The sequence below is a fragment of the Balaenoptera borealis genome (assembly GCF_965194805.1).
Source record: "Balaenoptera borealis genome assembly, chromosome: 12".
In the NCBI taxonomy this organism is placed as follows: domain Eukaryota; kingdom Metazoa; phylum Chordata; class Mammalia; order Artiodactyla; family Balaenopteridae; genus Balaenoptera; species Balaenoptera borealis.
The window spans coordinates 42,527,255-42,551,799 of record NC_138869.1 but is presented as its reverse complement, the minus strand read 5'-3'; the positions used below and the strand labels follow the sequence as shown (position 1 = coordinate 42,551,799).

The 24,545-nt window shown below is 39.8% G+C and overlaps 1 protein-coding gene across 5 annotated transcripts in view; it reads left to right on the top strand.

Moving 5' to 3' along the window:
• RBM6 (RNA binding motif protein 6) overlaps positions 1 to 24,545 on the top strand; it is a 105,284-nt gene that overhangs the window by 43,531 nt on the left and 37,208 nt on the right. For 2 of the 5 annotated variants that reach the window (XM_082346111.1, XM_082346110.1), the window contains exon 6: positions 3,795 to 3,868. The exons of 2 other annotated variants lie outside the window; for them this stretch is intronic. In XM_082346111.1, coding sequence (XP_082202237.1) covers positions 3,795 to 3,868 — 74 coding nt within the window. Of the gene's footprint in view, positions 1 to 3,794; positions 3,869 to 24,545 lie in introns of those variants that run through there. One more of the 5 variants, XM_082346113.1, reaches the window with a different exon arrangement.

The following is a 24,545-nucleotide window of genomic DNA, read 5'->3' as shown; positions in this document are numbered from 1 at the left end:
TATTTAAAGTGATATATTTTTCATACATTATGGCCCTTAAATGCAAGCCAACCTCTTCATCTGGTGTCAGCCAAAAGAAACGTGATCTGTTGCGACGCTGGAGGAAAAACTGGCAGTGTTGGACTTAACCTATATTGAGAGATGGTATGTTGTTCTTCACCTTGGGGTGTTCAAGTATGATATTGAAAATGCATGGTTTTCATCTCAAATGCTGACTTTTGTCTCTAACCTCTGAATTAGTTGCAGCTTCATTGTATTTAATTCTAGTCCTTTTTCCTATACACATTTTATATAATTGTTCTCAATTTTAAAGTTTTTAAAATATACTATATTCAATATACTATATCAAGTATCTTATCATATTGTAATTTTTATAGCCATCATTTACAACAAGACTTTTGGGTTTTTGTCTTTTTAGAAGAATTTTGATAGCCAGTATATTCAATCCATGAAAGTGAATGCTTTCTAACTTGCACAGTCAGGCCCACTCACAATGGTTCTGCCATAGGTATTTTAGAATAAAAATAACTGTTGTGCTCAGATTTCAATATTTCTTAACTATAGACATAGTCTTATCTGTGCTCAGGCATGTGGGATCCTTTCTGTGATTGGGCTCCGTGGAGGTTGGAAATCAGATTAATTTATACAGTGTAGTGGTTAACATCAATTTGAATCTGGACTGACTGGGTTTGAAGCCAGGTATTGCTACTTAGCATTGAAGTGATTTTGAACAAATTACTTGTTCTTTCTTTGACTGCTTCCCCATGATGGGTAAAATGGGGTTAATAATATTTACCTTATAGGATAGTCATGTGAGGATTAACTATATGTAAAATATTTAGAATACAGTCTTGCACCTACAGGTGCTTTGTAAATATTACTTGGTATCATCACCCGTTTTGGCAATTTATGAAAGTCCTTATAGTACAACTCTGAGTCTTGGAAACACAAAATGCTTTGGATCAAGATTGGGTCCTTTTTAATTTTTATTTATTTATTTTTAAAATTTTAGGTATTATAGTTAAACTTTTCTGCTTTTTCTGGCCACACTGCATCGTTTGCGGCATCTTAGTTCCCTGACCAGGGATCAAACCTGGACGCCAGCAGTGAGAGCACCGAGTCATAACCACTGGATCGCCAGGGAATTCCCTAAACTTTAAATTTCTGTTTTTGTTTGATAGCTAAAGTTTCAGGCAGAAGAAGTTGAATGTTGGGCTTATAAATTTAAATATTATATCTGAAGTACGTTGTCAACATATAGTATCTCAGGATTGTATAGAGATGCTATTAGATGCTCATTATATCTCCTCTAGATGCTCATTATGTCTCCTCTAGTATCTTTTCCTTTGCAGTGACATTAGTATCAAAGTCTGTTTGTTCTTTAGCAAAGTATGAATGTTGCCATGAATCCTTTCTTTTTATGCACATAGATTCTGTGTGCTCCTCTGGGCCACAATAGTTACTTCTTTAAGAACAGAAAGGAAACTCAGGGCTTTGCCAATTTGGTGTTGGTTCCCTGTGTTTTTCATTTTGGCAGCTATGGAGAGGGTTTGCTTTCCACACACCTGGACGCTCCTTTGACAGTGTTCTGTAGAGGTAATCAACACACTTGAGAGTATATCTGTTTGTTCCATGGCTGCCCCTTTCTGATTGTGGACATGAATTTGAATGTTTACAGTAGATACTTGGTGATAAAAGGAACTTTAGTTGCTTCTGCTCTTCTGCAGTGTTTCCCAAGAACACTCAGAGCCCTTTACAAAATGCAGAATGTTTTACGTATGAGATGTTCACTGAGTTGAATCAAGAAAATCCACTTGAAAGGAAATATGTAACAAAACAATTTCTGCTGTTAATAGGGTATATACAAATGCATATACTGTTTCTCTAAAGTAGTTTCATTTCTCCAAATAGTTACTAATCAGAGAAGACTGATTTTGTTGTGGTAAGTTTAAATAGAGATTCCAGGGGTTAGTTCTAATCTGTGTTGGTCAGAGCTGTGAAATCAGGTACAAAGTCTCTGTCCACCTAAGGTGGTGCTGAGATTTCTAGTAGCTTTCTTTTCTTCCCGGTCATTTCCTAAAATTCAAAGGAAGAATCAAATTATACCATTGTAACATTTCGTAATGAACTTGGAGTATGTAACAGATCTAAAGCCTTACCTATATCATAATAAAACATTTCAGGCCATTCATTCCATGTGACAAGGGATCCAACCCATTTCACCAAGTTTGGTCTGTTTTTAAGTTATATTTTCTCTTGCCCTAGCTTTTTTTTTGTTGTTTTCCTCTTCCTTTTCCTTTTTTTTTTTTTCTTTTTTTGGTCTTTATTACCTTGATTCAATGATACCAGTTTTCTGTTATTATATATACTTTGTGCTCATAATTGACCTAGGTTTTTTGTGGTTTCTCTTTCCCTGAGTTTTATTTCTTTTTTTTTTTTTAAATAAATTTATTTATTTGTGTTTTTTTAAAAATTTTTGGCTGTGTTGGGTCTTCATTGCTGCACACGGGCTTTCTCTAGTTGTGGCGAGCGGGGGCTACTCTTCATTGTGGTGCACAGGCTTCTCATTGTCGTGGCTTCTCTTGTTGCAGAGCACGGGCTCTAGAGCTCAGGCTCAGTAGTTCTGGCACACGGGCTTAGCTGCTCCGCAGCATGTGGGATCTTCCCGGGCCAGGGATCGAACCCATGTCCCCTGCATTGGCAGGCGGATTCTTAACCACTGCACCACCAGGGAAGCCCCTGAGTTTTACTTCTTATTTGAACAAATCACATCTTTTTCTTGGTGTTCCATCTGCACAGTGTCGCTCCTAAAGATGAACTTCTTTATCCTGTGAGGCAGTGGAGGAAACATGGAAGCCACTTGTGGAGCATTGCTTTAATAAGTATATTTTTGTAGTCATATGGTGGCAGTATCAAGGAAATTATAGGATGGGGTTAGTGTTAGAGTTTATCAGCTTGTAAATCCCATGACTTCCCATCTCATGGGTCACGAGAGTCACAAATGACACTTGCTCAGGAAAATGGTGAAGGGTGTTTTGTACTCTGATGGTACATACAATTCTTGAACATTGTACTGATTGCTAACAATTCCTGTCTCTCCCCCAGCCTACCCCAACTTTGTGCATAAGCACAGTTTTGGACCCAGCCATTTGTACTTACTTATGCTTTTACACCTTCTTCCTTTCATAAAGATTTTAGCTGGCTTATGACTTGAGTTGAAACAAGGAAAAAAAGAGGAGACCTGATAATGGTCTGTCCCCTGCCAACCAGAAGCTTCCTGTGGTATATAGTTGCCTCAGTCTGTCAGCACTTCTGTCTTTGAAGGTGGTTTCTGCTTGATAAGTGGTGACTATTAGCATAGCTTTGAGATAATTGCTTCTCCTTCCTCTCTCGGGATACATTTTTTTTTCCAGATACTTTCCTGTTCTTGTTGACCTTGTTTTTCCAGAAGACTCAGCCTGTGGTTAAAATGTTTTGGGTCCCCCTTTGAACTTTCTGTGGGATTAACCAATTCTGGGGCACCCTCACCAGATCATCAGTGCTAAAGAGGGCAAAGAATCTTCTTGGTTAATAGAAAAGGCCATTTTGGAATGACTTTCTAAGTCCACAAACATCCAGACTTTCCTTCAGTACTTTTTTCTGTTTGGGGTAGCAGCTTTGCCTAGTACAGGGGAGGTGGGGGGCTGTGGGGAGGGCTTGTGTTTAAGGGGTTCAGAAACAGGGGATTTAAGTGTGTCTTTTGTGTTTTCAAGGCACTAACACCACTCCCGTCTGTATTTAAATGCTGTCCCCAGGTTACGACTATGGCTATGTCTGCGTGGAGTTTTCACTCTTGGAAGATGCCATCGGATGCATGGAGGCCAACCAGGTTGCTTTATACTTCGGTCAAATGATGCTGGAAGGATATATTTTTTATGTATGGGGAGGGAGGGCTTCAAATGATTAAACTTTGGAAAGGTACCAGAAATCTGTATTTGGAGCATACCACATTCCAACCAGGAGAAACTTTAAAAGAAGCTGGGAAGGTTTCTCTAGAAGAGTTAATGGGCACAGAGTGTATTTTAAAAAATAGCATTCAGTTCTAGTTGCACCATATTCCAAGGACAGTAGATGGAAAAAAATGACAGGTCTGGAGTGCTTCCCTTTGGAATGTGACTGAGCTTGGGATCCAGATGCAAAGAATGATCCTTGCCTGTCTGTGATCTGAAGGAACTTCCTGGCACAGGAATTCTAGGTCAGTACTTACACCCAGACCTAGGGTGAAGACCACTGATGGCAATTCCTGTGGCACTCAGGTCCTGCCTGCGTGTGCTACTTTTGGAAGAGGGCCAATGGGGAGAAGAGAGTTAGTTGTTGATTGTTGGGGTCTTTTGCATTCATCATTGTTCTTTGCAAATTGGGGTTTCGTACTCAAGTTCTTAGCTGCATATAGTCAGAGCTGGTGAATCTGAATCTGTACTCACCTTATGTTTGAAACACCTAGATGTATTTAGCTTGCCACCTAGAACTGTCATCTGGGTCTTTAATTGAACGCTGCCTGGTAGTTTTGGGAGGAATTATGAAATGGATAGAATCCTTGTCATCGTGTTTCCTTGGGGAAAGTTGTTTTCTTTGTGGTGTGTTAGTTCCTCCATCTGTAAAGTGGGAGAAAGAAGCTTAGTGATACAGTTTGATTTTTATGTACCCACTGCCTGTGCTTAACATTGTGATTGCGATGCACCCAGAATCTTAAAAGAAGGCTCTGCCAGAGAAGAGTAGTATTGCATGGGAACTGTTCCTCTTTCATAGCCTAATGCCCTTTCATCAGCTTTGTTCCATTCAGCATGGCTCATCACATTTAACTTTTTCCCTTCTTTGACCATGTTCCCCCTTTATGGCAATGGAGATGACATGCTCTAAATCCTCTGGGATCAAGAAGTAATTAGAGGAAACTTGACGTATCCATTCCTATTGTTAGTAGTATAAATACTGTTAGATCCTCAGAAAATGACTGCATTAGGACCATATCCCCTTGACAGAATTCTTGTTGCCTGATTTGTTCAGTGTCCATCATTGAGTCAGTCATTTAACAGATACTAATTATGTGTCAGAAAATGCTATCTGCCAATATTTGGAGAGAGGAATAAAAGTCCTAGTCTGTATGCTTATGGTTGATTCCATTCTAACAATCTGTCCTAATTTGAGAACATTCATTTAATTCATAAGCCTCTTGTCTTTATCAGTGAGTAATCTTTAAATCCTTTGCCACTGTACTAAAGAATATTGTGAGTGGTAGAAACATAAATGGGGAGCCATGGCAGATGCCATTTCTTTTGTACCATTCTCCCAACTGTGTGTTTCTCCTAGAAGGATGTTGCTTTTTATCAGAGCTATTTAATCTTAAAAATAACCATATTGTGTCTTAACTGCCTCTTCCTTCTATCCCCCAAAAAATCCTATCTAAAGTATCCAGCCTCCTAAAGAGTAATGTCAAATAGAACTAGGGCAGCCTTCTTTAAAAATAAGGATTATCCTTATGCTGGATTTCTGTTAGAGGTACATCTGGAAAAATGTTCATTTACACAAGCAGTGTCAAGGGGGTGTGGCCTATAGACATATCTCCCCCCACCCTTCCCACCCATTCTTTGAACACTCTTAGGACTCCCAGATCCCTCATGAATGACCTTTGCCCAGTGAATGGGACACCAGAATAAAGCAGGAGCAAGGCCAGAATTTTTCTAGATGTGAAATAGAATGTTTTGACGGGTAACCATGCTCTTGCATAGGGTACCATATGTCACTCTGTGCAGGAGAGCAAGTAAGAGACAGCCTCTGTCTTCTAGGACCTTATAATCTCATACTAAGAAAGGTGACAGAGATTATGTGGTACTCACGGATTCCATAGAGTGTTCTCTCAGATAAACTCCAAATTCTGTCTGATAACGTTTTCAGTATTCACTGGAGTTATTTCTTAATAAGGCATCACCATACCCTTATTCAGTCAACCCCATTTCCTAAATTTTTATTCTTCCCCTAGCCGTGGGACAGAGGTCACACTGCTAACACCGCCATGCAATAGAATCCTCTCGCTGAACTGCATAGACTTCATGACCCAGTCAATATTCTTTTAATAACCTTTACCACAGCTCAGATGTGTACAAATCATTCTGATGAGAAAAATTTTGAGAATGGAATATTCAGGGGGATATTTGTAATTAGGTAGTATAGCATAGAAAAGAGGAGTGTAGGTTCTATAGTCAGATGTTACTTCCTAGCTTGGTTGTCTCTGGCAAATTTCTTAACCTCCCTTGGCCTCAGTTCCCTCTGTTACCCGTACCTCATGGGACCCTGGAGTGGATTAAACGAGATCATGCATTCATGAGTGCCTGCTTTGTACTAGGCACCTTTCTGGATGCTGGAGATGCTGCAGTAAATGAGACAGATTATATAACTTCTGTTTTAGTGATAGAAGTCAGAACATAAGCAAGTAGACAAATTTAAAATAATATATGATAGTGCTAAGTGCTATAAAGATGATGAAGCAGGGTATTGAGAGAATGCATATGAGGGCAGTTTTAGATGAGGTGGTTAGGGAAACTTCTTGAGGAATAACATAGAATTTGAGTAGTGACTCTTGGTGCATAATGTATACAGAACACTTAGCATAGCATCTGATATCTAGTAAGCATTTGAAATTAGACAGTCATCTCCTCCTCCTCCTCTTCCTCTTCTTCATGTCAAGTAATTTCCAATCATAATTCCGGGAAAAAAATTTTTATATCTGGATTTTCCTTAAGGAAATGGATGTGGATCAAGCTCCCAATAACACAGCAGTTTAAAATCTTATGAGAGACATAAGAATGTGAGGGAAGAAGTCCTTACTCCTTGGAGTAAGGTGCAAGTGTTCGTGGAAGATGTCTATTCATCCATTCTCCTTCCCTCCAGGTTTTACTTATAGACCAAATTAATATGAATTCTGAGTCACCATCTACAGGGCACCTTTGAGTAGTCTGTGTATATGCTTCTGAGGAGGGCTCTATGAAATGCTTTGGGTTGAGATTTTTATAACTCTTCACTATCCTGACTCTTGATGTGAAATGTCTTTTATTTATCATTGACTGATACTTATAAGTCTGGGGAAGGGGATAAAGGAGGTTTCTGCCAGCTTGCTTTGTCAGATATTGTGGGGTATGTGTGCATAATGAGGTTGTTCAGGATGATAACTAAGGCCCCTCTAGCCCTTTCCCAGTGCCTTAATGGAGACATCAAACTAGTAGGATGCTCTGCAGCAGTACTGAGCATGGTGGCCAAGGGGACTCATCAGGGCATCACTTAGCCAACAGCTGTCTGTCTGGGAAAGTAATTTCCTACAGAGGTCTGTCAGCTCATACCTTCACCATCTCTGTCTAGGAGAAGTAGAAAGCCAGCAAACACTGTGAGATGCAGAACCTTTTATTCTATCCCTTCCTGGGAAAGGTATTTCTAGCAGTGTCATATACCCTTGGCATTCTTTATTGTCCAAGTCCCTGGGGATTGAGAGTGACTATTATCTCCTTTCTCTTTGTGTGCCATTGCACTGGGACTTGGGGAGGAGAGTAAGAAGCATTGTGTTAGAATATCTCTCAGTGGTTGCCCAGTTGTGCTAGTTCTCTCAAACTGTTGTCATTTGGTCTGCAGCATTTTATTTTCTCAGATTTGCAGGTATGATGTTTGTTGCCTATTTCTGTTCGACCAAATAGTCACTAAAGTGCCCTTATAAAAGGGCTCTGGGAGAATAATTCATTTCTCTGGAGTTTTTACTCAACTTTATTAGCATCAGTGACCTTCTTTAACTAAAGATGACTTGGCTACATGACAGAATCAGCCTGACTTTATAAAGTGCAAGGGAAAAGGATGCTGTTATCACCTAACATGAAAATTCCTTCAGACACTGGCTTTTTCTAGTATGTGGGATGAAGACTGTAGAATACATGAAGTTTTCTGAAATAGTGTTTTTTTGTGTCAACAAACTTAAGAGAGTTTGAGTTTTTGAAGATACCAGGATGGCCAGGGTATTTCTGAAGGTATGTGAAGGAAGCCAAATCTTAAATGGGATCTGTCCTTGTGGTTAAAATGAGATGAATAGGGAACGCTTATGTTTTGGGGGATGGGAAGACTTTGTTGAGGCCATGATGGAAAAAATGAGCTGAGACTCAGTTTGTTGGAATCTTATTTAAGTTGTTAGCAATACTGTATGAAACATTTCAGGACTTGAATTGTGTGCTTTCCAAGTAACAAAAAAAAAATAATCTTTATAAATTCCTGCAAGGCTGTGGCGTTGCCTAAACCCTCACCCTAAAACTACTTCACTGAAGAGAATGTGGCATCCTAGCCAGAGCTCAGCTGTATAACTTGTGGCTTGAGTCATGCCATTCTTTCTGGAAATTTCAATTTCAGTACCGTCTCCTGAGTGCCCTCAGTAGAGGTATTGGTGGGAAACAGAAAGGAAAATGAATTCTAAAATGTGTGTAAATCAACAATTATTGAAGATTCTCACTCTCCGGAGAGTTGGGGTATTCTGGAGAATTAAAAATGATTTTGAAGGGGGGACTTCCCTGGTGTCGCAGTGGTTGAGACTGTGAGCTCCCAATGCCACGGGCCCAGGTTCAATACAGGGTCAGGGAACTAGATCCCACATGCATGCTGCAACTAAGAGTTTGCATGCCACAACTAAGGAGCCCGCCTGCTGCAACTAAGACCCGGCACAACCAACCAAATAAATAAATAAAATATTTTTTTAAAATGATTTTAAGGATTGATGATCTGATTATGCAGTTTGGTTACCTGTCCAGTGATTGAGTCTTGGCTGGGCACCAGGCAATATATCATAGTAGTTAAATATATGGACTCTGATCTCCATCCAGCTAGCTCAGTAGGTAAATACATGGACTCTGGAGGCAGACTGCTTGGGGTTGCTTCTCAGCTCTGTCACCTTGTACTATGTAACTTGGGCAAGTGGCATAACATAACATCTCTGTGTCTCAATGTCCTCTCTCTCATACTTCTAGGGATTAAATGAGTTAATGCATGTAAGGTGATTAGAACTGGGCCTGGCACGCAGTGAACATTGAGTGTTTATTTGTTATTAACACACAACTTCTCATCTGACTGGACAAGAAAGTCCTAAATTATAGCAGCTCCAGTTTTGGCTTCATGGAGTATATGGTTAAAAAAGGATTTAGTGGCAGTGTCCAGGGGATTATTTTTACATCAACGATACTTCTTATTTAGCCTGTTGATTGGGACTGATTATCAGGTCTCTCTAGGTGTTTCTCCTGCCTCAGTGATCAAAACTTAAATTTTTCTCAAGAGGAAGTGCAAGAGACATACCACATGTGGGGCATGGAGTATGGTTAGACCACACTGGGAATCTAGCCTGTGACCTTAAAACCCTAAACTCTGGTAACTAGCCACTGGCGTTGCCTCTCTCAGATTTTTTCCAATAATTGTAAAAGGTACTCTGAACTGGAGTCAGTTTAGTTTTCTTGAATTTGAAAAGTAAACATTTATCATTTGGCAGTTTTAAGGGAAATTTCCAATGTGTCTCCTATGATGAGATTTATGATTATTTTTGTTACACATGGTTCATTTCTGTGGATTGAAATAATTTAGTTCCTAATTGGTTCTAAATTGGACATGTGCCTGTATATTTTAACCTCGTGCTTTGATGTTGCCATATTTCTTTCAGCTTGTATTTTTTTTAAATTTATTAATTAATTAATTTATTTTTGGCTGTGTTGGGCCTTCATTGCTGCACGCAGGCTTTCTTTAGTTGCAGCAAGCCGGGGCTACTCTTCATTGCGGTGCGCGGGCTTCTCATTGCAGTGGCTTCTCTTGTTGCAGAGCACGGGCTCTAGGCATGCATGCTTCAGTAGTTGCAGCACTCGGGCTCAGTAGTTGTGGCTTGCGAGCTCTAGAGCGCAGGCTCAGTAGTTGTGGTGCACGGACTTAGTTGCTCTGCGACATGTGCGATCTTCCCGGACCAGGGCTCGAACCCGTGTCCCCTGCATTGGCAGGTGGATTCTTAACCACTCTGCCACCAGGGAGGCCCCCAGCTTGTATTTTTAGTTAATGTTTGACTTTTTATTTATTTATTTATTTATTTATTTATGGCTGTGTTGGGTCTTCGTTTCTGTGCGAGGGCTTTCTCTAGTTGTGGCAAGTGGGGGCCACTCTTCATCGCGGTGTGCGGGCCTCTCACTGTCGCGGCCTCTCTTGTTGCGGAGCACAGGCTCCAGACGCGCAGGCTCAGCAATTGTGGCTCACGGGCCTAGTCGCTCCGCGGCATGTGGGATCTTCCCAGACCAGGGCTCGAACCCGTGTCCCCTGCATTGGCAGGCAGACTGTCAACCACTGCGCCACCAGGGAAGCCCCAATGTTTGACTTTTTATAAAAATGAGATTGTACAAAGTGCTAATTTTGGAACTTGATTACAGACAGTTATTGAAAAAAAAAGCAGAATTTGTATAATTCTAATTAACTAGTTCAGGGGTTATACAAAGGCACAGTTCCCTTTGTGGTCTTGGTTATAACTTTGGTTTATGACTTTGTATACCTCCAGACAGTATAGTGTTAGGAGCACAGACAGGTTTAAGATTCCAGCTTCATCAGTTCCTAGCTCTTTTGTAACTTCTGAAGCTCAGTGTCCTCATCTATAAAATGGAGGGATAATCACAGTACCTACCTCAGAGCAATTGTGAGATCAAAGTATGTAATGTATGTGAAGTGCTTGGTATGGCAGCTGGCATGTGGTATATACTCAGTAGTACAGGGTGATTCTATAACACTGGACTCTACTTGGTTGCCTTCCTTTTTCTTGGCTGCTTATCTACCTCTTGGGACTCAGAGATGCCTGAAAAGTGGAGGCAGTGCTTTGGGTAGCAGCTAGATCTTTGACAGCCAGTTCACGTGGTGCTGTTGCACAGTGTCTCTCCCATGAAACTTGGGGTGTCTGGACTGAAAGTGAAAGAGGCTGGGTAGCACCTGTCTTGAGTGTCTGAGGGATGAGTGCACAGGCATCCAGGCATGTGAGGGCAGACGATCATGGCCATTCCAGCACTCATACGGTGGAGAGCCTTGTTTCTGAATCTAGCATTGCTGGTAGTTCTGTCACAGAATTCACTTAGGCCACAGGTGGCATTGAATGTTTATTGGGTGTCTTCTCCATTCAAGTTGAACTTGGAGGTTATCATGTGTCTTGTGTCTCCGTTCTCCACAGGGCTAATTGTTCAGATGTTGTCATTCCACCCTCTAGCTCATTTGTATGTGAGCTAGATACATAAATACATGTCTATGTAATATGTATTATATATAATATGTACATATTTCTTGTTAAGAGTATTGATGGTATGACTTTGATAATCATGGGTAAGCTTATCTAGATTAATAATTATCTTTGGGACTTCCCTGGTGGCACAGTGGTTAAGAATCCGCCTGCCAATGCAGGGGAAAACGGGTTCAAGCCCTGGTCCGGGAAGATCCCACATGCCATGGAGCAACTAAGCCCGTGCGCCACAGCTACTGAGCCTGCACTCTAGAGCCCGCGAGCCACAACTACCAAGCCCGCGTGCCACAGCTACTGAAGCCCGTGCGCCTAGAGTCTGTGCTCCGCAACAAGAGAAGCAACTGCAATGAGAAGCCGGCACCACAATGAGAAGCCGGCACCACAACGAAGAATAGCCCCTGCTCGCCACAGCTAGAGAAAGCCTGTGCACGGCAATGAACACCCGATGCAGCCAAAAATAAATAAATAAATTTATTAAAAAATAATTATCTTTAATCTCTCATGGTGAGATTAGTAATGCTGATGTTGTATACTATGATACATATTTTAACAAAGTCTGTGACCAAGTGAAATTTGTATTTAATCTGTATGAACGCTGTTTCCAAAGGAAAATATAAAAAGAAAAAGAGGTCTATCACAGAAAGTAGATAATTGGTTACCAGGTTCTTATAGAGAGGGGGAAAGCAAGAGGGAATAGTGAGTGACTGTTAATGGGTAATAGGGCCTCTTTCTGAGGTGGTAAAAATGTTCTAGTATTAGTTGGTGGTGATGGTTGACCAACCTTGTGAATATACTAAAACCCACTGAATTGTACAAAGTACTATAAAAGAGTGAATTTTATGGTATGCGAACTATATCTCAAGTTTTTAAAAAAGTCTTTAAACTTAGCATGGAATTTAGTTCAGGATCCCAGCCTGACGGGAATGAATCCGGGTCTAAAATAAAATACAGATTCACTTACAGAAAAAAAGGTGGTATGTCAGTTTGTCTGGAAGCTAGAGATTTAAAGCTTTGATCGTAAAATGTCTGAAGAATTTCTTTGTTAATGGTATCTAGATGCCACAGAAGAACATTTAAACTAAATGTCTGAAAGGTGATGGATGGAATTGGTAACAAGCCACATTTGAAGTGGCCACGTAGCTTGTGCACAGTAGTTGCTCAACACAGTAGTTGCTCAGTAGTTGCACAGTAGTTGCTCAGTAGTGCACAGTAGTTGCTCAGTACAGAGTGGGCTTTCTGTTTTAGTATCCACACAGTTAGAAATAAAGGAAAGGGGAATTCCCTGGCTGTCTAGTGTTTAGGACTCAACGATTTCACTGCTGAGGACCTGGGTTCCATCCCTGGTCGGGGAACTAAGATCCCACAAGCCTCGTGGCACAGCCAAAAAAAAGAAAAAAAAGAAGGAAAAAAAAGAATAAAGGAAAGGACTATTTTGAAGTATTGATAGATTTAAAATGAAAGTGCCACTGGGAAATCCTTGGGCTTTTTTTTTTTTTTTTTAAAGAGACAACATTCCTGTAACCGAATGCTTTGTAGGTACCAACATGGAACTTTCCTGGTTTCCTGGAATTGTTAACCAAAGTTCAAAACTGGAATGTGGGTAGAGAAGACCAAATCACTGCTGAGGGAGGTTCCCTCCTTGTATCTTTCTCAGAGGCTTCTTTTCGGCAGTATTTTTTTTTTTTAATTCTTTTTTTGGGGGGAGGCTGCGTTGGGTCTTCGTTGCTGCGCAAGGGGGGCTACTCTTTGTTGTGGTGCGGTGGCTTCTCTTGTTACAGAGCACGGACTCTAAGAGTGAGGGCTTCAGTAGTTGTGGCACGCGGGCTCTAGAGCGCAGGCTCAGTAGTTCTGGTGCATGGGCTTAGTTGCTCCACGGTATGTGGGATCTTCCCAGACCAGGGATCGAACCCATGTCCCCTGCATTGACAGGCAGATTCTCAACCACTGTGACACCAGGGAAGTCCCTTTTCAGCAGTATTGACACTGCAGCTGTCATCTTTGACCTGTAGTACCAGAGGGACACAGAGGTTCTTTTTTTTTTTAAAGAAAAAAAATTATTATGATAAATTAAGTATCATAAAATTCACCCATTTTACGTATATAATTTAGTGATTTTTAGTAAATTTACCAAGTCGTGCAACCATAAAGTGATTTCAGACTTAAAGAAAAGTTGTAAAAACAGTACAAAGACTTCCTATGTGCTTTGCACCCAAATTCCCCAAATGTTAACATTTTACCACATTTGGTTTTTTTTTGTTTTTGTTTTTTAAAATTTGTTTATTTTAAAACATGAAACCCAAGCTGAATAGAGACCACAGAAATTACATTGATGAGATTTTTAGTATTTGCCAAGAAAAATAAAGCCCCCAGAGAAATAAAAATCAAACCCCAAACCCAGTTAAAAACAAAAACAAAAAAACAAAAACAGAAACACAGTGACAGCACATACAGCCATGGCCCTACGGAAGCTGGAGAACGCCAAGCGATTCAGGCCTCAGTTCCTCGCTCAGGATGCTAAATCACCTTGTGGAGGGATGCAAGGGCCAGGAGAGAAACCCGGGAGGGGGAGTCTTAACAAATGCAGAGATTTTTGAATGATTCCTTCTCTTGAAGAGGCATCATTTAACTTGTCTTCCCATCATACCCCCTCCCTTGGTGGTTGGAGGTACTCTTTGGTTGGGGAAAGTAAGTAAATTTCTGGTGGGTTGAGTGGATGCTTTGGAAAGTGATGAGGGCTTAAGCTGTCTTGTCAGCGCTCCCAAGAGGGTCGGTCCCCTGCTGGGCAGAGCTGAGGTTGGGGGTTGGGGTTGGAGGATGGAAAATAGGACCAGATTCAAATCTCCCACTCCTGCACAGTGTGCGTTTAAGGTTTTTGTGGGGCTTAAAAAATACCCAACAAATGTTTTCCCCCGTGAGAGAGCTGGCATTTGGATGCCTGATACACAAAGAAGGACTTGAGTGCTAGCTAGCATTAGACCGAGAAGCAACAGCAGCCAGGGGAAAGGTGAAGCAAGCTTACATCCACTGGCCTCATGTTTTTCTGTAATACTGTGGTTCTTAACAGTGGGGAGAGGGCGGGGGGAAGGCAGTTTGGATATCCTTTTCTCCTCTCCCCAGCCACTGGACATTTGGCAATATCCAGAGACATTTTCGGTTGTCACTACTGGCACTAGTGAGTAGAGGCCAGGGATGCTGCTAAACATCCTACAACACACAGGACAGCCCCCGTAGTGAATTATCTGGCCCAAAATGTAAACAGTGCCAAGTTTGAGAAACCCTGGTATAAGGGGACGGGAGTTATGGTTAGCCATAGAGAGGATGACCCAACTTGCCATGGGTTGACTTTTGATGAATCACCTTTCTCTTTACCTTCCTCCTGGTCCTAACAGAATGGGGAGTGGTGGGTGGGGTTAAGAGTGTAGTGATAGAGTGCAGACATGGCTCCTGCCCACCCTCCAGACTGCCAGTCACAAGCCTAGCCTGTGCCCTTGGGGTAGGAGCTTCAGAATGAGACCTACTTGATATATTGCCCAGAATAAGTTCTTTAAAGAACCAAAGGGTTTTTTGGGTTTTTTTTTTTTTTTGATTTTTTGTTTTGGCCATGCCGCGCACCTTGCAGGATCTTAGTTCCCCTACCAGGGATTGAATCTGGGCTTGGCAGTGAAAACTCCAAATCCTAACCACTAGGCCACCAGAGAACTCCCCAAAGGTGATTTTTAGAATCAGTCTGAGCAATGACTAAGATATTCTGTTATCCAGCAGACATACCAGCTGGATATGGGGCTTGAGGGTCAGCAGATCACGCACATTTGACAGCAGTTTCTAGAAAAACGAAACAAGTTGAGAATTCCCTAAACAGAGTGTATTTCACATGTCAGTTTTCCAGGGAGTATTTAAAATATGGGTGCTGATTTTCGTAGCCCTTGGTTATAGTGTATCAAATATTGGAAGCCAAATGAATATCTTTTCATTTGGCTTTATTTTGGAAGAAGGTTTCACAGAGCCTTATAACTGGAGCCAGCATGTTGAACTAGTTATAGAGACTCAACTCAAAGTAAAAGATGCATATATTTTATCTTAATATAATAGCATTTTACTGTAAATGGGATATACCCTCCTGTGCAAAACTGGTTGGTCTGTCTGGAATCATGTTGGATATATCAGAAACAACTCATTTTAACTTTTGTTAACGTGGTGAATACTGAGCACTTCTATGTGTAAGACCTTGGACTAAGTAGTATACATTTATTAATGAAAAAATGGACATGTCTCCTTATGGTCTAGTGGGGTGAGACTTCAAAATTTTTTAATTTTTAAAACTTTTCATTTTGAAATAATCTCAGTCTTTCAAGGGGGTACAAAGTAGTGGAAAGAATACCAATACTCTTCAACATTTCATAATCATTAAGTTAACATAGATATAATATTATCTAATATACATAAGTGTTCAGATTTTGCCAGTTGTCCGCTAATGTCGTTTCTCTGGTTTAGTATGCAAGCCAGGATCATATGTTGTATTGAGTTGTGATATCTCATTTTATTCTCTGTGACAGCTCCTCAGTCTTTCTTTGTCTTTCATGACCTCAACACTTTAGAAAAGTACTGGCAGTTATTTTGTAGGACATTTCTCTGTTTGGATTTGTCTGTTTCCTTGTGATTAAATTCAGGTTATGCATTTTTTGGCAAGAATACCCCAGGAGTGATATGTGTCTTTCCTTATATATCATCAGGTAGCACATGGTTTTGTCCTATTACTAATGATACTAACTTAGACCACTTGGTTAAGGTGGTGTTTGTCAGGTTTCACCACTGTAAAGTTACTGTTTTAGGTATAATTAACTTACTAATTAATTATAATTAATAAGTATTTTGTGGGGGCATACTTTGAGATTATAAATATCCTATTTCTCAGCATGCCTTTTTCACTTAATAATTTTAGCATCCGTTGATAGCTCTTGCATGTAAAGTTACTACTGTGGGTTTTTGTCTAAGGGCAATTTTCTATTTCCATCATTTCTTACACATTTGTTAGAATTCTACTGTAAGGATGAACCATCCCATCTCCCTTATTTTATGTAGTGAATAGAACTAAAAAATATGGTGTATACACACATATGCATTTTTATATCTATCTGTGTATATATATTAAAAACCATGATTTCATGATGTTATAAATTCCAATTCCAATCCAATATCACAGAGTTCATTCTAGCTTTACCTCATTCCTTATCTGTAATTCTTTTTGCTAATAGTAAAAATCCTGGCTTTCATTATCCACAATATGTTTACTTATTTGCTCAATCCCAGAGTATACATAAAGTAGTTTCAGATTGTTAATTCATCCCCCTGTGAAAAACTAGAGTCCAGTATTTGGGTACAGTTCTTTTTGTGTTTAGCCTGAGAGTATATAGTCAAAATACTGTTTTCCAAAGTTAGTTAGGGTGGTTCTTCACCACCTCACCCACTCTTCTGTGTGGTTGTTACTCATTTTACTGTAGAAAAAGTAGAAAACACAGGTTAAAAGAGAAGGGTTAGTATCTCCAGTGATCTCTATATTGCTTTTTATTTATTTATTTTTGGCTGCATTGGGTCTTCGTTGCTGCACGCAGGCTTTATTTAGTTACGGCGAGTAGGGGCCACTTTTCGTTGTGGTGCACAGGCTTCTTATTGTGGTGGCTTCTCTTGTTGGGGAGCATGGGCTCTAGGCACGCAGGCTCAGTAGTTGTGGCGCACGGGCTTAGTTGCTCTGCGGCATGTGGGATCTTCCTGGACCAGGGCTCGAACCTGTGTCCCCTGCATTGGCAGGCGGATTCTTAACCACTATGCCACCAGGGAAGCCCTATATTGCTTTTTTAAAAAAGTAAATTAGGACTTTTTCTTTTCTCCTCTTAAATAGACTTTGTTTTTTAGAGCAGTTTTAGGCTCACAGAAAAATTGAGCATCCCACCTCCAACACCACACCCACAGCCTCCCTCACCATCCACTGTGGTACACTTATTACAATCAGTGAAACAACATTGATGCATCATTATCAACTCAAAGTCCGTAGTTTACATGAGGGTTCACTCTTGGTGTTGTAGATTTGTGAGTTTGGACAAATTGATAATGACATATATCAACCATTATAGTACATGCAGAGTTGTTTCATTGCCCTAAAAACCCTCTGTGCTGTACCTGTTCATCCTTTCCTCAATGGTTGCTGGGTTGCAAAACTCTAGCTACCATTTTCTTTTTACTGTCTCCATAGTTTGTTCCAGAATCTCATGTAGTTGGAATCATACAGTATGTAGCTTTTTGCAGATTGGTTTCTTTCACATAGTAGTATGCACTTGCTAGTAATTGTCTTCTTTCACTTAGTAATATGGATTTAAGTTTACTCTATGTCTTTTTGTGTTTTGATAGCTCTTTTTTTTTAAAGCTCTGAATAATACTTTATTGTCTGAATGTACCACAGTTTGTTTATTCATTCACCTAAAGGGCAACTTAGTTGCTTCTGAGTTTTGGCAGTTATGAATAAAGCTTATAGGATATATCCATGTGTAGGTTTTTGTATGGGCATAAGTTTTCCATTTATTTGGGTAAAACTAAGGAGTACAATTCCTGGATTTCATGGTAAGAGTATGTTTAGTTTTGTAAGAAACTGCCAAACTGTCTTCCAGAGTGGCTGTAGCATTTTGCATTCCCACCAGCAGTGAATGAGAATTCCTATTGCTCCACATCCTCACCAGCATTTGATGTCAGTATTCAGTATTTTGGACATTCTAATAGCTATGTAATGATATCTCATTTTAATTTGTACTTCCCTGATGACATAGGACGTGAGCATCTTTTCATAAGCTTATTTGCCAGCTCTAGGGTTCTACCCCACCCCCTTCCACCCCCATTGTTCTTTAGCAAGTAGAAGAGGTTCCCATCTATTCTAGTTTGCTGAGAGTTTTTATCATGAATGACTGTTGGATTTTGTAAATGGTTTTTCTGCTTCTATTGATATGACCTTGTAATTCTTTTTTTTTTTTTTAGCCTGTTGATGTGATGGATTATGTTAATTGATTTTTCAAAGTTGAACCAACCTTGCATTACATACCTGGAATAAATTCCAGTTGGTTATGGCATATAATTCTTTTTATACATTGTTGGATTTGCTTTGCTAATACTTTGTTGAGGATTTTTACATCTACCTTCATGGGAGATATTGGTTCTTTTCTTGTAATATCTTTGTCTGGTTTTAGTATTAGGGTGATGTCTGCCTCATAGAATGAGTTAGGAAATGTGTCCTCTACTTCTATCTTCTGGAAGAGACTGTAGAAAATTAGTATAAATTCCTTAAATGTTTGGTAGGCTTCATCAGTGAACTCATCGGGGCCTGGTGCTTTCAGTTTTGGAAGATTATTATTGATCCAATTTCATTAATAGATATAGGCCTATACAGATTGTCTTTTTCTTCTTGTGTGAGTTTTAACGGGTTGTGTTTTTCTAAGAATTGCTCCTATTCATCAGGGTTATCAAATTTGTGGGCATGGAATTGTTCATAATATTCCTTTGTTATCCTTTTATTGTCCATGAAATCAGTACTGATGGCCCCTATTTCATTTTTGCTATTAGTAATTTGTATCTTTCTTATTTTAGTTAGCCTGGTTAGACGTTTATCCATTTTATTGATATTTTTAAAAACCCAACTTTTAGTTTCATTGATATTTCTCTATGAATTCTCTGTTTTCAGTATCATTGATTTCTGTGCTTATTTTTATCATTTCTTTTGCTTTTTTTGGATTTAACTTGCTCTTCTTTTTATAGTTTTCTAAGGTGGAGGTTTAGATTTTTGAGTTTAGATCCTCATTTTTTCTATTATGTGCATTCAGTGCTATAAATTTCCTTCTGAGCACTGCTTTCCCTGCATCCCACAAATTTCAACAAGTTGTGTTTTCAGCTTCATTTAGTTTCAAATTTAAAAAAAAAGTCCTCTTGAGAGATTTCTTCTTTGATCCATGTGTTATTTAGAAATGTGTTGTTTAATATCCAAGTATTTGGAGATTTTACGGCTGTCTTTCTGTTATTGATTTCTAGTTTTATTGTGTTGTGGTCTGAGAACATACATTTTATAATTTCTATTTTAAATGTGTTAAGGTGTGTTTTTTGGCCCAGAATGTTGTCTGTGTTAGTGAATGTTCCATCTGAGTTTGAGAAGAATGTGTATTCTTCTATTTTTGGATGAAATAGTCTATAAACATTGAATAGATTATTGCTGTTATTTTGATGTGTGCCCTTCCAAATTTTCCTATGTACATGTCATCCTTAACCTTTGTATTTACAAAGTAGGATAATCTTGTACACATGATTTTATAACCTTTTCTCTTCAAGTATTGTGGGCATATTTCCTTGTCATTAAATACATTTTTATCATATCACTTTTAATGGCTCTGTAATGTTCCATAGTATAGATAACCATGATTTAACGAGTTCTTCATTTGATATTTTGAGATTATTTCTTTATTTTATTAAAGAATGCTATGATGAATCTCCTTGTAGCTAAATAGTCATACATCCTTAATTACTTCTTTAAGTTAATTCCTCCAGGTAGACTTGTCAGATTAAGAGGTAAGCATATTTTATGACTTAATAAATATAGTCAAGTTGCCATCGAGAAATTTCCCGATTTATTTTTTACCAACAGTGTTTGAGAGTACCTGTCTTTCCTGCATCCCAACGGGTACCAAGTGTTAATAACAAAATATTTTTATTGAGTGGTGGTACATGGATGTATGTTATTGTATTCTCTAACTTTCTGTGTGTTTGAAATATTTCATAATTAAAAAAAAAAATGTTGCCCGTGTAGCAAAGAAGGGAGTGATTTAATTTTCTGTCTTAGGTTACTAGTGAAATAGAATGTTTTTTCATTTGATTACTAGTTATTTGTATTTCTTTTGTAAATTGTTAGTTCCTGATGAATATTCAGCTAAAAGTGAAAAAAATAGGACATTTTAGTTACCCTGTCTAGTCTTAAGGGATATCTATTAGACTTTTTGAAATGTTGAAAATAGGTATATTACCTGAATATGACATGGGGTTTTCCAAAACTTTATCACTCAGAAAAGAGAATCCTTTTTTTTTTAAGCAGGCAAAGAAATTTAACACAGTTTTGGTGATTATTCCAGGGTTATAATCTCAAAAATAAAAAGTTGGATAACATATTTAATAAAACAAGTATTCAAATTCACTTACAGGACCATTGAAAGAATTGACTATTGTAGTTTCATGCCAAAAAGTACTCCTGGCTTATGATAAACTTCCCCACAATAACATTATTCACAGATTCAAAATGTGGTATATCTTCTTAAAATTTATTTTATTGAAGTTTAGTTGGTTTACAATGTTGTGTTAATTTCTGCTATACAGCAAAGTGATTCCATTATACATATATATACATTCTTCTTCATATTCTTTTCCATTATTGTTATCACAGGATATTGAATAGAGTTCCCTGTGCTATACAGTAGGACCTTGTCGTTTATCCTTTCTATATATAATAGTTTGCATCTGCTAATCCCAAACTCCCAATCCGTCCCTCCCCCACCCCTCTTCCCCCTTGGCAACCACAAGTCTGTTCTGTATGTCTGTGAGTCGATTTCTGTTTCTCTCTCTCTCTCTTTTTTTTAATTTGGTTGTGCTGGGTCTTAGTTGCGGCAGGCGGGCCCCTTAGTTGTGGCATGCGAACTATTAGTTGCAGCACGCATGCAGGATCTAGTTCCCCAACCAGGGATCGAACCTGGGCCCCCTGCATTGGGAGCGCAGAGTCTTACCCACTGGACCACCAGGGAAGTCTCCCAACATGTTTTGATTGAAGTGAAAACTTGCTGCATAAAGCATTTATTAACATTATCAGCAACTCCAAACAGCATGATCTGTATGTCTTGGGCTTAGTTTGTACAAATGGTTCCCTTTTTAGAGCACATCATTTTAATTGCCATCAAATTTGCTTAAGGTATACCACATTTTGTGGGCAGAAGACCTAAATAGACATTTCTCCAAAAAAGACATACAGATGGCTCACAGGCACATGAAAAGATGCTCAACATCACTAATTATTAGAGAAATGAAAATCAAAACTACAATGAGGTACTACCTCACACTGGTCAGAATGGCCATCATTAAAAAATCTACAAGTAACAAATGCTGGAGAGGGTGTGGAGAAAAGGGAACCCTTCTACACAGTTGGTGGGAACATAAATTGGTGTAGCCACTATGGAAAACAGTATAGAGGTTCCTCAAAAACTAGAGTTGCTACATGATCCAGTAATCCTACGCCCGGGCATATATCTGGATAAAACTTAATTCAAAAAGATACATGTACCGCTATGTTCATAGCAGCACTATTCACAATAGTCAAGACATGGAAACAACCTAAATAAGTGTCCATTGACAGAAGAATGGATAAAGAAGATGTGGTACATATATATAATGAAATACTACTCAGCCATAAAAAAAGAATGAAATAATGCCATTTGCAGCTACATGGATGGACCTAGAGATTATCATACTAAGTCAGAAAGACAAAGACAAATACCATATGATATCACTTATACGTGGAATCTAAAATATGACACAAATGAACTTATTTTTGAAACAAAAACCGACTCACAGACATAGAGGACAGACTTGTGGTTTCCAAGGGGGAAGGGGAGTGGGGGAGGGAGGGATGGACTGGGAGTTTGGGATTAGCAGATGCAAACTATTATATATAGAAAGGATAAACGACAAGGTCCTACTGTATAGCCCAGGGAACTCAGTATTCAATATCCTTGATAAATCATAATGGCAAAGAATATGAAGAAGAATGTATATATATGTATAATGGAATCACTTTGCTGTACAGCAGAAATTAACACAACATTGTAAATGAACTAAACTTCAATAAAATAAATTTTTAATAAATGATGTGCTCGGATTTCCCTGGTGGCACAGTGGTTAAGAACCCGCCTGCCAATGCAGGGGACATGGGTTCAAGCCCTGGTCCGGGAAGATCCCACATGCCGTGGAGCAGCTAAGCCTGTGCACCACAACTACTGAGCCTGCGCTCTAGAGCCTGCGAGCCACAACTACTGAGCCCATGTGCCACAACTACTGAAGCCCGTGTGCCTAGAGCCCTGCTCCACAACAAAAAGAAGCCACCGCGATGAGAAGCCCATGCACCACATCGAAGAGTAGCCCCCGCTTGCCACGACTAGAGAATGCCAGCGCGCAACAATGAAGACCCAGTGCAGCCATAAATGAATGATGTGCTCTAGAAAACTGCTAGATGACCTAAAATGGCTCTGTTGGTGATTAAAAATGCAGCATGTAAAAAGCTTGAATAAAATAGAAGTATACAAATGGAAAGGGTACTGTGTCTGAATCATTATTTCTTCTCTCTCTCTCTCTTTTCTTTTTGAAGTATCACATACTTACAGTAAAGAGCAGAGATCATAAGCGTACTGTTCAGTGAATTTTCACAAGTTGAATACACCTATTTGTCTTAGTTTGGGTGCTATAACAAAATATCATAGACTGGTTATGGTACTTAAATAGTAGAAATTTGTCACAGTTTTGGAGGCTGGAAAGTCCAAGATCAAGGTGCCAGCCAGTATGTTTCCCTGTGAGGGCCCTCTTCCTGGTTTGCAGACTGCTGCCTTGTTGTGTATCCTCACATGGTAGAGAGAAAGATTCTCTCTTGTTTGTCTCTTAGAGTACTAATCTCATTCATGAAGGCTCTACCTTCATGACCTAATTACATCCTACCTCCAAATACCATCACATTGGGGATTAGGGCTTCAACATATGAATTGGGGTAGGGGGGTGGACACAAACATTCTGTCCAAGGACCTATGTAACTGCAGCCCAGGTTAATAAACAGGATGCTGCTCCATATGAAGAAGCCTCTCCTGGTCATTAATCTTTCTACCCTTCCCAGAGGTAGTCACTGTCCTAAGTTGTCATTCTGTAGAGTCCTTTGACTTGCTTTTGATCCTTATGTATATGGAATCACACATGATGTATTCTTCTACCTGACTTTTATACTGAGTATTGTTTTTAAAATTCATTTTGTGTTTAAGTGGGATGTGTTCATTTTCATTGCTGTACGGTCTTTCAGTATAAGAACATACCACAGGGATTTCCCTGGCAGTCCAGTGGTTAAGAATCCCCCTTCCAATGCAGGGGACACAGGTTCTATCTCTGGTCGGGGAACTGAGATCCCACATGCCACAGGGCAACTAAGCTCGTGTGCCACAACTACTGAGCACTCGGGCCACAACTAGAGAGCCTGTGTGCCACAACTACAGAGCCCACGTGCTCTGGAGCCTGCATGTCGCAACTAGAGAGCCCTTGCACTGTACCTACTGAGCCCGCGTGCCACAGTGGGGAATCCTGCATGCCACAACAAAGATCCTGCCTGCCGCGACTAAGACCCAGTGTAGCCAAAAATTAAATAAATAAATAAACAAACAAATATTTAACCAAAAAAAAAAGAACATACCACAATTTATTCATTGGTTCCACTGTCAAAGAACATGGAGGGTTGGGTTTTGTTGTTTTTTTTTCCATTTGGGGCTATTTCATAGTTGTTACTTCTCCTGGTGAATAGGTACACTCATTCCTGTTAACATATACCCATCGGTGGACTTGGGTTTTGAGTGTATCCTCAGTCTGTCACCTAGTAGTTTAAACTTCATTGATTGCTGCCTAGATAAGTCATTCAGTAGCTATTGAGCTCCTTGCTGTGTTTATATGCCTGCCAGTGTATAGGTATTGGGGGTACAGTTGTAATTCAGACCATGTTGTTTTATAATGTAAACATATAAAACTAATTAATTAATAAATTAAGTAGACATTTGGCTATTTCATATCCCTAAAGTTTATTCATTCAAGGTTGGTCAAATTGGGCTTCCCTGGTGGCGCAGTGGTTGGGAACTTGCCTGCCAACACAGGGGACACGGGTTCAAGCCCTGGTCCGGGAAGATCCGACATGCCGCGGAGCAGCTAAGTCCATGCGCCACAACTACTGAGCCTGCACTCTAGAACCCGCGAGCCACAGCTACTGAGCCCACGTACCACAACTACTGAAGTCCGTGCACCTGGGGCCCGTGCTCCACAACAAGAGAAGCCACCACGACAAAAAGCCCGCGCACCGCAACCAAGAGTAGCCCCCGCTTGCCCCAACTAAGAGAAAGCCCGCGCACAGCAACAAAGACCCAATGCAGCCAAAAATAAA